This window comes from Gekko japonicus, unplaced genomic scaffold, assembly GCF_001447785.1.
Source record: "Gekko japonicus isolate JY-2015 unplaced genomic scaffold, Gekko_japonicus_V1.1 scaffold3439, whole genome shotgun sequence".
Taxonomy (NCBI): Eukaryota; Metazoa; Chordata; class Lepidosauria; order Squamata; family Gekkonidae; genus Gekko; species Gekko japonicus.
This window is the reverse complement of record NW_015164763.1, coordinates 136,485-148,963: the sequence shown is the minus strand read 5'-3', so window position 1 is coordinate 148,963 and position 12,479 is coordinate 136,485. Positions and strand designations below refer to the sequence as shown.

General features: G+C 48.3%; 1 protein-coding gene across 1 annotated transcript in view; it reads left to right on the top strand.

The window, feature by feature from the left end:
* The window catches only part of LOC107109128 (ribosome-binding protein 1-like), a 26,810-nt gene that overhangs the window by 4,833 nt on the left and 9,498 nt on the right, over positions 1–12,479 (top strand). Inside the window, exons 4-7 of the mRNA XM_015409701.1 lie at positions 2,212–2,301; positions 5,378–5,470; positions 9,983–10,054; positions 10,585–10,680. Coding sequence (XP_015265187.1) covers positions 2,212–2,301; positions 5,378–5,470; positions 9,983–10,054; positions 10,585–10,680 — 351 coding nt within the window. The remainder of the gene's footprint in view (positions 1–2,211; positions 2,302–5,377; positions 5,471–9,982; positions 10,055–10,584; positions 10,681–12,479) is intronic.

Genomic DNA, 12,479 nt, shown 5'->3' with positions numbered 1-12,479 from the left:
AATACCCTATCTAGTGTTGGTGCCTCTGTTGAGGACGAATGTTTCTAAGTTGGGCTGGTAGGAGGACACCAGGTCAGTGGACATGTGCCAGCTGTTTATGGTGAACCCACAAAAGCTTGATTGACCTCTTGTTTTTCCTTCCTGTCCGGGACTGCAAAATGGCTGGGGGCAGGATTGTTTTGGACTACCTTTGCTTGGTGGTCTGCAAGTTGCAGAAGTCCTATTTGGCCTGCTCTGTGTAGACGCCCTCTCTCATGGATCAGTGCCTTGATGTGGCGAGGGGGCTTGCGTGGTCCAATGAGGCTGTGGGCTATGCCATGAGGGCCACCCAGGACGGACAGGCCACAGCTGTATGGAATGTTCCTTACATTTGTTAAATTTACTTTTAAACTGCTGTTTAATAAAAGAACTGTTAAAGCAGACTGAGCAAACTCTGGAGGACAGGAGGGCCTGGCATGATGTGGTCCACGTGGTCACGAAGAGTCGGACTCGACTGTGCAACTGAACAACAACAACAAAAGTGTAGAGGCCAAGAGAGGAAGACTGTGAATGCACCCATGACCCGTAACTCATCACATGGACTTTTTGGGTGGTCAAAGGGAACTCTTCCTACCTTTTTCACTAGTGGAAAAGCTGGGTGGATCGTTCCTTACATTTGTTGAAGTTACCTTTAAACCGCTGTTTAATAAAAGAACTGTTAAAGCAATTTACAAAAATTAAAAACAGAGCAAAACAGTCTAAAATATCATCAAATACCCTAATTAACAGAAGCACAGTAAGGAGATTGTTAAATAAACTAAACTTTGTTACCAAAAGCAAATGGAAACGGATTTTAGCTGTCTTTGAAAGGATACCAGGTAGGAATCCACGTTACGAGAGAGAGACGAGAGAGAGAGAGAGAGAGAGAGAGAGAGATTTTGCACTACCTGAAGGTTCTGGAATCTTCAAGATCAGCCCCAAATTAACAGTGCTGTGGTACTCAATTCTGGATGTCACCAAAGTGTGAATGAAAGTAGCCAGTCTCCATCTTCCAGTAGTGGATGTAGCTGGAGCGTCACTCTAGAGGACCATAGCAGCTGGCATCCAGGAGCAATGCCAGATCTGGACGTATTCCTAACTTACACACCTAATTGTCTTGTGTCTGGCACAGGAATTTCCCTTTTGAGCAGTTTCATGTAGATGTTAAACAACACAAGAGACTGAAGTGAATGCTGACTGTGGCTCAGTGGCAAAGCATCTGCTTGGCATGCAGAAGGTTTACCCTTCAATCCCCAGCAATCTATGAGTTATTCAATCCCCAGCACCTCAAGCTAAAAGAATCAAGTTCTAGGTGATGTGATAGACCTGGAGGGCTGCTGCCAGTTCAGTAATGCTGACCGTCTATTGACAACATTGATCTTGATAGACCACCGTGATGTATGTGCCTCTTTAATCGATTACGTGATGCAGCTGAAGGGTTTGATCGCGCCGGGGAGAAAAGGCGCCACGGCCAGGGGATCCATGGGATCCCGCCGCGGCGTCTCAACGTTGGCGCGGCTTTTAAAAGCCGCGCCTTAAGAGGCTTTTCCCCTGCCGTGTGGCAGGGGCCATAGTAAAACATCTGTAACACAATTCTGATCAAAATGGTCTTTGTTTTGAGCCATACCATTTGAAACAGGGTACCAAGAATTGGAATAATCAAGAGACAATAATACAGCCCATAGAATATTTTTGTTCATTTTTCAACTTATCTGGAAATATATTTAACAGAAAAATTTCTGGTCTAAAAGGCAGTTCTACTTTGTACATATCTGCTAGTATCTTGTGTACCCTCTGCCAGAATCGCTGGGACTTTTGGCATCTCCAACACATGTGATAGAAGGTGCCTACATTATTTTTACACTTCCAGCAGTTTTTAGATACATTCATAGAGAGGCCTGATGTGACTGAATGGAAAGAACGTGGCTTGGTTCACCTACAGATTCTCCAGAGTTATTTGTTCTGTTGGTATAATTTAATACTGTGTCTGTCCTTTAGCTTGGCATGCCGAGCTGTGTATTGCAGAGGTGGCATGTGGCGGTTGGGAGGGTAAATGCTCTAATTCGACTCAAGGACTTGTACTGAGGGGCCTTCTGGGCACCTTTCCGCTCTAATAAATGCTCCTGTGAGTTATTCGGCTCCAGGGAAGGGCTGCAAGGAGATTCCTTCCAAATTTATGACATTTCCTTTTAGGATCTGGAGCTTTCATTACGAGAGGCAGATGAGGCACGGCACACCCTGCAAGCAGAATGTGATCAGTATAGGATCATTCTTGCCGAGACGGTGAGTCAACTCGTGTGCTACTCAGTTTGAATACATAAGGGAGGATCCCGAGACGTTCAAGCAGAGTTCCACTTGTGCAGCTGGCTTTTTATTCCTCCTTCTTCCTTCTTCTGCCATTTGCATCTCTTGAAGAGCCCCCAGACTGTGTAAGTTTGGTGCAGGGAGACTGTATGTGGAAGGGGGAGTCTGCAGAAATCGGGCCTTCCAATTGTGCAGGAGTTCTCTGTATCCCATCAGCTGGCTGTAGTCCCTAATGGCACGTGTGACCCACACACTTCAGAAGGAAATAGGGTTGCCAACTCCAGGTTGGGAAATTCCTGGAGATTTGAGGGGTGGAGCCTGAGGAGGGGTGGAACCTCAGACAGGTACAATGCCATAGACTCCACCATTTCCTCCTGGGGGACCATTGCTGTCAACCTCCAAGTGAGGGCTGGAGATCAGTCAGAGCTAAAACTACTCTCCAGATGGTAGAGATCAGTTCCCCTGGAGAAAATGGCTGCTTTGCACGGAGGACTGTGTGTCATTATACCCTGCTGAGGTCGCTTCCCTCCTGCTTGGGTCCCCACTGCGGAGAAAGACTGTAGTCTCCCTAGGTAGAGGCTGCAGCGGGGTGTGTGTGGAAAGCTGAAGTCAGAGGGGCAGATAAAGGTAGGTTGATAGTTGGTTGGGAAGGAGAGACGGTTGCCACCTCCAGGTTGGGAAATTCCTGGAGATTTGAGGGATGGAGCATGGAGACGGTGGGGTTTGCGGAGGGGTGGGACCTCAGACAGGTACAATGCCATAGACTCCACCCTCCAAACCAGCCATTTCCTCCTGGAAAACCATTGTTGCTAATTTCCAGGTGAGGGCTAGAGATCACTCAGAATTACAACTGCTTTCCAGATGGCAGAGATCAGTTGCCCTGGAGAAAATGGTGGGTTCTGTGTCATTATACCCTGCTGAGGTCGCCACAGCAAATTGACGCTGAGTGCCCAAGGCCAGGGCACCCGCCCAGAGCCTCTTTCTAGAGCTCGTCGTATTTATTTCCACAGCGGGCCTTATTCCTAATAAGAACATAAGAGCCCTGCTGGATCGGACCAGTGGTACATATATTCTAGCATCCCATCTCACACAGTTGCCAACCAGTTCCTCTGGAGGGCCAACAACAGGGCATAGAGGCTGAGGCCTTCCCCAAATGTTGCCTCCTGGCTCTGGGATTCAGAGACTTAGTGCCTCTGAATGTGGAAGTTCCCCCTCAGCCACCATGGCTAGTAGCCATTCATAGACATCCTCCAGGAACCTATCTAATCTCCTTTTAAAGCTGTTTATTCCTGTGGCCCTCACTACATCCTCCAGCAGGGAATTCCATGTTTTAATCATTCTCTGTGTAAAACATTATTTCATTTTGTCCTTTCTGAACTTGCTGCCCATCAGCTTCATTGGATGCCCTTGAGTTCTAATATTTTGGGAGAGAGGGGGAAATTTCTCTTTGTCAACTCTCCGCACCATGCATAATTTTATAAACCTCTATCATGTCCCCCTTAGTCGTCTCTTTTCTAAACGGAAAAGTCCCAGACTCTTCAGCCTTTCCTCATACGGAAGGTGCTCCAATATCCTAATCATTTTGGTTGCCCTCTTCGGTACTTTTTCCAGCTCTGCAATGTCCTTTCTGAAATATGGAGACCTGAACTGCGCACAGTATTCCAAATGAAGCTGCATCATAGATCTGTAAGTAAAGGTAAAGGTTCCCTTGCTCGAAAGCCAGTCGAGTCCGACTCTAGGGTTGCGGTGCTCATCTCCGTTTCAAAGCCGAAGAGCCAGCGCTGTCCGAAGACGTTTCCATGGTCATGTGGCCGGCATGACTAAACGCCAAGGCGCATGGAATGCTGTTACCTTCCCACCAAAGTGGTACCTATTTATCTACTTGCAATTTCTTGCTTTCGAACTGCTAGGTTGCCAGGAGCTGGAACTAGAGATGGGAGCTCACTCTGTCATGCGGCACACTCGGGTCTCGAACTGCTGAACTACTGACCTTCCACAGCCTGCAGTTCAGCTTGTGGCCGTTTTATTCTCAGTCCCTTTCCTAATAATCCCTAACATAGAGTTTGCCTTTTTCACCTCTGCAGAACACTGGGTTCACACATGGGTTGCTTGAAGCTATTCCCCACACACTCCCTGCCCCAAGCCAGCTGGCTAAGTCTGGCTAACCTGCATGCCTGCATTCATACGTCATGGGTTATCAGTGTTCAGCCACAGTTCTCAGTAAGAGCAGAAAAAGTGCAAGTCCAGTAAGAGCCAGCCTCATGCCCTTTTTCCCCATAACGAGACAAATGTGGACAAACACAACCTAATCAGAGAACAAGTATAAAGAAAACAGTCGTGAGTGTCTAACCCACAAATCAAGCAGTCAACAAGACTTGCAAAGAAAATGCTTACTATGTATTACAGTCTGAAGCGCTACAACACAATAAATCAATTCCTACAAATCATAAGAAAATCCTAGTGCCAAGGTACATCATCAACGTCGTCTCCGGATTATATAACAACGTTTCAAAATTGGATCTTCCTCAGGAAATGCTAGAGTGGTACAAAAGTTCTCTTGTTCATAAAGTGCTTTACAACAAGTCATGAAAGATAATACATTCAGATAGGACGCTGATCTCAGTAAATGTTCAGGCTCAGATATGCTGCTAAGCTAATGGATCCTAGGCGTCTCACAGACTGTAATACATAGTAAGCATTTTCTTTGCAAGTCTTGTTGACTGCTTGATTTGTGGGTCAGACACTCACGACTGTTTTCTTTATACTTTTTTTCCATAACCACGGTTACGTGTGATACTTGAATGCAACCTTATGGAGCAACTGCTAATTTTTGTGTGTGTGTTTCGGTCAGGCAGTGTCTGGCCAATATGTTTTCAGGTGTATCTGCATGATCAAGAGTGAGAAACTTTTTTAAAAAAAATGAAGTTTGAAATTCTCAGAAAGCTGCATGCAGGCACCCCAAGCCACATGGTGCTTCCTGCGCTGCAGCCCTTTGTGTGGTCTGTGGAATATTTGGCATCTTCCTGTTCCCTTTCATTCCATTCTCCACTGTTAGGAAAGGATGCTCAAGGACTTGCAGAAGAGCGTGGAGGAGGAGGAGCAGGTGTGGAAAGCCAAGCTGACTGCATCTGAAGAGGCACTTCAGAAGGTACTTGCTTGAATGTGTGTATGTGAATTGTCAGCTCTGCAAGTAGTTTTGTCAGGCTGATTGTCATTTGCAGGGGTCATTTCCTGCAGGAGCTCACAGGAGCGGAGCTCCGGCAGTAAAGAGCCCAGGGGGCGGGCACATGCAATAAGCCCCACCCCCTGCTCCCAGCAGCCCTCAGTCAGAGCAAGAAGCAGCCAGGTAAACTGCAGAGCCCCCTCCCCCCCGGTCCAAAACAGTCCAGTGGCACCTTTAAGACCAAGTTTTATTCAGGTACAAGCTCTCCCTCCTCTGCGAGGACAGATCTGCACGTCCCCCCCCCCCATAGCTAGCAATCCAAAACAGTCCAGTGGAGTCTGAGCGGTGGGTGTGGCCTTCTGACACACTTCCGGTGATTGCTAGCTAAATAAGTTATGCTAATGAGTTATGCTAATGAGCTCCTGCACCTCTTTTTCTACAAAATGACCCCTGGTCATTTGAATTAAGAAGAAAATGGTCTGCCTCCATCTACTGATCTAAGGGGGAAATGACATACCTTCCAAACACTAGGTTACACTGGCTATAGGTTGCTTCATCTAAATTAATCTCCAGCCTTAATAATATAAGGACTAGTGCATTTGTCTTTACTTCTGCTTTCTATGAGGCCCTTGTGTTTTGATTGGTGTGGGAGACAGAGCTGACTTATATTTTCCAAGGCAGAGGGTGCGCCCTGTGGTGCTTTGTCCCGCAGTGGTCTGATGTGACCTGAGAGCTTTCCCACTGGGCACACATTAACTTAGTGAATCTGCAAAGAGTTTCCTGAATGACCCTGTTCAGACTGTCCCGTACCAGTGATGCTTCCACGCCAGGGCTCTTTTTGTAGAAAAAGTCCAGCAGGAACTCATTAGCATAATAGGCCACACCCAACAGCAGGAACTCGTTAGCATATTGGGCCACACCCCTGACAGCACAGCTCATTAGCACATTAGGCCGCACCCCCATGTTACCAGAAGTGTGGTCATCCAGCCACACCCACCTTTTGCTTGTTATTCTGTTTACCTTGTTTGTTGCCAAAACCCAGGGCCTTTTTTGTAGCAGGAACTCCTTTGCATGTTAGGCCACACACCCCTAATGTAGCCAATCCTAATGAGTTTCTGCTGTTGGGTGTGGCCTATTATGCTAATGAGTTCCTGCTGGGCGTGGCCAACTCAGGAGCCAGCCGGAACTCCGTTCCTGTGCGTTCCTGCCCCAAAATAGCCCTGCTTCCACCCCATTTACCCCCTTATCCCCCCCCAATCAGCCTGAGACAAGTTATGTGAAATTCAAAAGCTAGATTACTACTTTGTGTATTTAGGTGGTACCGCTAATGGTGCTAAGCTGCCGTTCACATTGGAAGTCCAGAATAGGGTACACGAGTAGACAAGCAATTTGAGATCTGACAATTTGTGTGTCTGTAAGGTATAGAAGAAAAGGGAAAAAGGGCCCGTGACTAGGCACCTATGGGTAGAATATTACTTAAAAACACCGAACCTTGTGTACAGCAAAACGTTTTACTTGGAGAGAAAAGCAGATTTGAAGACAATTCGACTCAGTGTGAAAACAGGAAGGGAGCCGGTGTCGCACCAATCCAGTATGCAGCCTGCTCAAATACTTTGGGAGTGGAGAGTGCCGCTTGCCCTTCGTGGCTGATAATATCAAGCTGGGTCAGGTTGGTCAAGTGGATCTGGAATGTCATAAATGCCTCTCGGCAGGAGGGTGTAGTGCCGCCCACTTTGAAAGAGGCAGCTGTGAGGCCCCTCTTGAAGAGTCCGTCCTTGGACTTGAATGACTTAAACAACTACCACTCAGTGGCCAGCATCCCATTTGGGGGCAAGCTGTTTTAAGGAGGTGGTGGCTACACAGCTTGAGGATGTTATTGGGTGTGGTAAATAAGGAAGCCGGCTTTGTATATTTAGGTGGTACTGCTAATGGTACTAAGCTGCCATTCACATTGGAAGTCCAGATTAGGATACACGAGTAGACAAGCAATTTGAGATCTGACAATTTGTGCGTCTGTAAGGTATAGAAGAAAAGGAAAAAAGGGCCCGTGACTAGGCACCTACGGGTAGAATATTACTTCAAAACACCGAACCTGGTGTACAGGAAAACGTTTTACTTGGAGAGAAAAGCAGATTTGAAGACAATTCAACTCAGTGTGAAAACAGGAAGGGAGCCGGTGTCGCACCAATCCAGTATGCAGCCTGCTCAAATACTTTGGGAGTGGAGAGTGCAGCTTGCCCTTCGTGGCTGATAATATCAAGCTGGGTCAGGTTGGTCAAGTGGATCTGGAACGTCATAAATGCCTCTCGGCAGGAGGGTGTAGTGCCGCCCACTTTGAAAGAGGCAGTCGTGAGGCCCCTCTTGAAGAGTCCGTCCTTGGACTTGAATGACTTAAACAACTACCACTCAGTGGCCAGCATCCCATTTGGGGGCAAGCTGTTTTAAGGAGGTGGTGGCTACACAGCTTGAGGATGTTATTGGGTGTGGTAAATAAGGAAGACGGAGACCAACTGGTAGTGAAAGGTGCAGAAAGTTTACTAGCGAGATAATGGTGACTATTTACACAGAGAATATACAGACTGTTGCACAGCATAACATACCTTGGAGAGAGCCAAGTCTCCCAACCCAGCTTATCAAGCTTACAGTATATATACAGATCCCATCCAATCACTAACAGGGCAGACTAATTACCTACTCTTAACTAGGACAAAGAGTAGCACCTGGTAGGTTAACACCTGGATGTAAGATCATTAACCATTCAGCATGACAGCCATGACTTATACACTAGATCATTCTGATCTACACTCAGTAACAGCTTTCTACCATCACAACCTAGACATACATGTCAATAGATGTCTTGGAGGAGACAGATTATCTAGACCCATTTTGGTCCAGATTCAGGCCTAGTTTGGGAGAAAACATCCTTGGTTGCCCTGACTGATGACATCTGGCCAGGAGAGTGACCTCTCCTGGACGTCTTAACAGCTTTCGATACCATCAACCAAGATACCCTTCTGGATAGGCTAGCCAGGTTGGAAGTAGGGAGTACCGTGCTTGAATGGTTGCACTCTTACTTCACTGATTGTTCCCAGAAGGTTGTTCTGAGGAACTGCTGCTTGGCCCTGTGGCATTTATACTAGGCAGGGAAGGGCTGCCAGCTTAGGCTTCCCAAGTCTAACCCCCACCCCAGAGGCCCGTTCCCCGCCACCGGCGGATTGGGCCCTGGGGGGAACCCCACCCTGACGTGCGCGTCACCCGGAAGTGACGCGACCACGCCGGGCACGCTGGGGGCGGCGCCACGGTCATCTGAGGGGAAACTCTATAGTTTTCCCTTGGATGGTCGTGGCCCCGCCCCCAGCATGCCTGGCGTCGTCACGTCACTTCCGGCCACGGAGTGGGAGTCCCCCGGTAAGGAGATATTTCAACTTGGCAACCCTATGCCAGCTCCAGATTGGGAAACTCCTGGAGATTTGGAGTCCACCCTCCAAAGCATCCACTTTCTCCAGGGGAACTGATCACCACGGGTCCTTCCCTTGGACCCGGCGGGTAGCCTGGAGATGAGCTGTAGTTCTGTGGGATCCCCAGGTCCCACCTGGAGGCTGGCATCCCCGTATCTTCCAAAGCAGCCATTTTCTCCAAGGGAACTGATCTCTGGCATCTGAAGGTCAGTCGTAATTCTGGGGGATCTCCAGACCCCACCTGGAGAATGGCAACCCTGGACTGACACCTACTTCAGTGAAACCCCATAGAACAAAAGCAACTTTAAAGAGTTGATCCAATCAGCAAGACATTCCAGTCATAGCAATACCGGGGGTAAATCATCTACTTCTCCTTGAAGACAGACTCCCTCCCAATTAAGATCACTTTTCTTTAGCCATCTTAAACAATCAACCTGCCTGCTCTCTATGAGCCAGACCTGCAGATCTCCTCCATGGTCAAACCCTTTTTATCTCCCTAAATAGCCACTGTTGGAGTTGACAGCTAGCTCCCAGTTCTTCCCCTCCTCCTCATTTTAACACTCTCCCGCCTGATTGGTTGTTACTAAGCCTCTGCCCATTCAGAGCTTGGTGGCAGGGGATTGGTACATCACTTGAAGGATGTCTCAGTGTTCCATCTTTTTTAGCTGTTTTATAGTCTGTTTCTAGCCTGGCAACAATTTAATTAAGGTAATTTTAGGCTGCTGAGCATTTTTTTAATGCCCTGGCTTTAGTGGTTTGTCTGGTTCTGTTGTATTAATTCAGATGTGAGCTGCCTTGAGCTGGCCTCCGGAGAGGCAGTATATACATTTTTTAAATAAATGAAACTTAATATTCAGGTGATCGTTTACAAGAGCAGTGTACATGATTTCGTAGCTTTCTGGAGTGCAATAAATATAACGAGAATTCTAGATAGGGTGTGTGTGTGTGTCTGTGCGCAGAGAAATTTTTCTCTAGGACTTGAGATCCCGTGCACCGATTCTCTGATTTCTGATCCTTGGTGGTGGGGTGCTTTGTTTAGTCCCAGAACCAAATGAAGTGCCTTGAAGAAGATGTGGAGAAGCTCAAGGTGGAACTCCAGAACACAAGCAAGGTATGGGGGGCATTTCACAATCCCGAAGGGAGTGCCGGAGTCCCGAGGCAGCTGGATTCTTCTGCCAGATTGTGAATAGGACTTTGTTCATATCCTTGCCGTGTTTACAAAAGCAGTTTGAGGGTTTGTGTGCAGTTAAAAGCTCAAAAACCTGTTGATTCTGGAATTGTAATATAGAACTGCTCTGGTTTTGGCTTGAAAATGACTCCGAGGAAACATCGATTTCAGGTGCAGTGGTCTAAGATTAGAACCATGGCTCTCCACACACATTACAAAATTACAGATGTCCAGAAAAAATTGAAAATGGGATATTTTACCTCTCACCCTTGGAATGGCAGTTAGCACTCTAGCATAGAACAAGGAGAACCATAGACTGGAGGGAATGTGGAACTGGGGAAGTTCAAAATCACTTGTGGGAGAGGGGAGGTACCTGGGAACCAAGAACATGTTGATACTAACAGAATGCAAGCGGTATCTTTCTAGTGTTCAAATATGAAAAAAAAATGTTGTTCTGTTTCTGGTCACAACAGTTAAAAGAGTACACATCCCTTTTGGAAGCACAGCTGGAAAATCACTTGGTGACGGCCAACTCAGAAAGTCAAAATTATACCAAAAAAGTGGAAGAGGTAATAGTTTCTCTCTTCTGGGAGCTACAGTGGCGGGTGGGAAAGGGTGGGTTTGGGGCACAGTGGGCAGAATTAGGTGCCTGAAATAAGGCTGAGAATCGGACTCATGAAGGAAGTTTGAGTCCAGTGGCACCCTTTAAGACCAACAAAGTTTAATTCTGGGTAACGTGCGCCTGCGCACGAGAGCTTGTACCCAGAATTAAACTTTGTTGGACATAAAGGTGCTGCTGGCTTCAAACTTCGTTCTGTTGCTTCAGGCCAACGCGGCTACCCCACCTGAATCTAGACTCAATGAAGGGTTAGCTACCAAATTCTGCTCTCAGGGTCCTTGATTGTGATTACTATTCTCAGGCCCCGGTCACATGGGCCGGATATCGCAGGGGGGAGGCGTGGCTAATTGCCCCGGCGCAGTTTGATCCGCGATTACACGATCAGACGCGCCGGCGGCACACCACGGGTCCTTCCCTTGGACCCGGCGGGTAAACGAGGGTGGCGATCACACGACGATCCTGCAGCGTGGCAAAGAAGCGGCACGGCGCGATCACACCAGCAAAGGCTCGGCGCCGCTGCCGTGACAAACGGGGTCATTTTTTTTAAAGTCGAAACGGCACTTTCGCTTTTCTCTTTGTGCGCATGTGCCATTGGGTGCTTGTGCGCATCTTGTGGAGACTTGGGGTGGGGGGAACCCTGTTTGTGAAGGGACATGGGCGAGCGCTGGATGCCACCACCGGAAACGCGATCAGACGCCAGCCCTTGCCCCGCAGTTTCCGGAAACTAGTACCTCTGAGGTACTAGTTTTTAACTCCGCATCTTTGGCGGGAAGCTTCAGATTCGCCACGGGAGCTCTACGCTTCCCAGATCGCGCCCAGATCGTGTGATCGCGCCCAGAAAATCCGCCTATCTTCCGTCTCTGTAGCGTGGCTAATGCTCCGTGTGACCGCAGCCTCAGTCTGTTGGAAATGTCACATTGTATACTTCTTTGTAAAAGTGAATCAAACATCATAAAGGCCAATTTGGGCCCCGGTAACACGGGAGGATTTGCCCCGCAAGAGGGACGGATCGGGGGCACATCAAGTGGGAGCAATCACACTGCAACATCTGGGAAGCGTCATGCACTCATCCCCGATCTGGCCCTTCGGCCCGAAAACGCGCATTTAAAAGGTACTAGCAACAGAGCACTACCTTCCGGATGATGCGCGGGAACTCCAGGCATCTGGTTGGGGAAGTGCTGGTAGCCCGTCGCAGCCAGCGCCGTTCCCCATCCCACGCATGCGCACAACTGCGCTACCGCCAGTTTGCTGCACAATGTGTGATCGGCTGCCGGAGCACGGAGCCGCGGGGGCACGTCAGATCGCACTCCTGCGGTTCTTTTTGCTCCGGCTCTAATTTGCCTCCCTTCGGCAGCGGATCATCCCGCTCGTGTGACCAGGACCTTGATGTGTCTGCAGTCCTGCGGGAGCCGCGTTCCTTGTCACAATTTATTAGGTCACTCTGTGTTTTTTAAGGAACCCAGTGGGCGGGACAGCAATGTGCCTCCTTCCCACATAAATGTCTATAGGGTACTAGAGCCCATCTGTCTTCCATGTTTTCATCCTGCTCTTCCTCCTCCAGTGAGCTCAGAGGGTTCTTCCCTCCTCCATTTTCTCTTTGCAACAGAACTGTAGACTACACTGAGAGACAGAGGCTGATTTCGCACTAGAGCTGCCTCGATGTTGCGCTGCCGCTTGCCCCGATACTATTGGTCAATTTCACACCCGAAGCTGCGGGGCTGCATTTTGACTCGCGGCTTCGCCCAATTT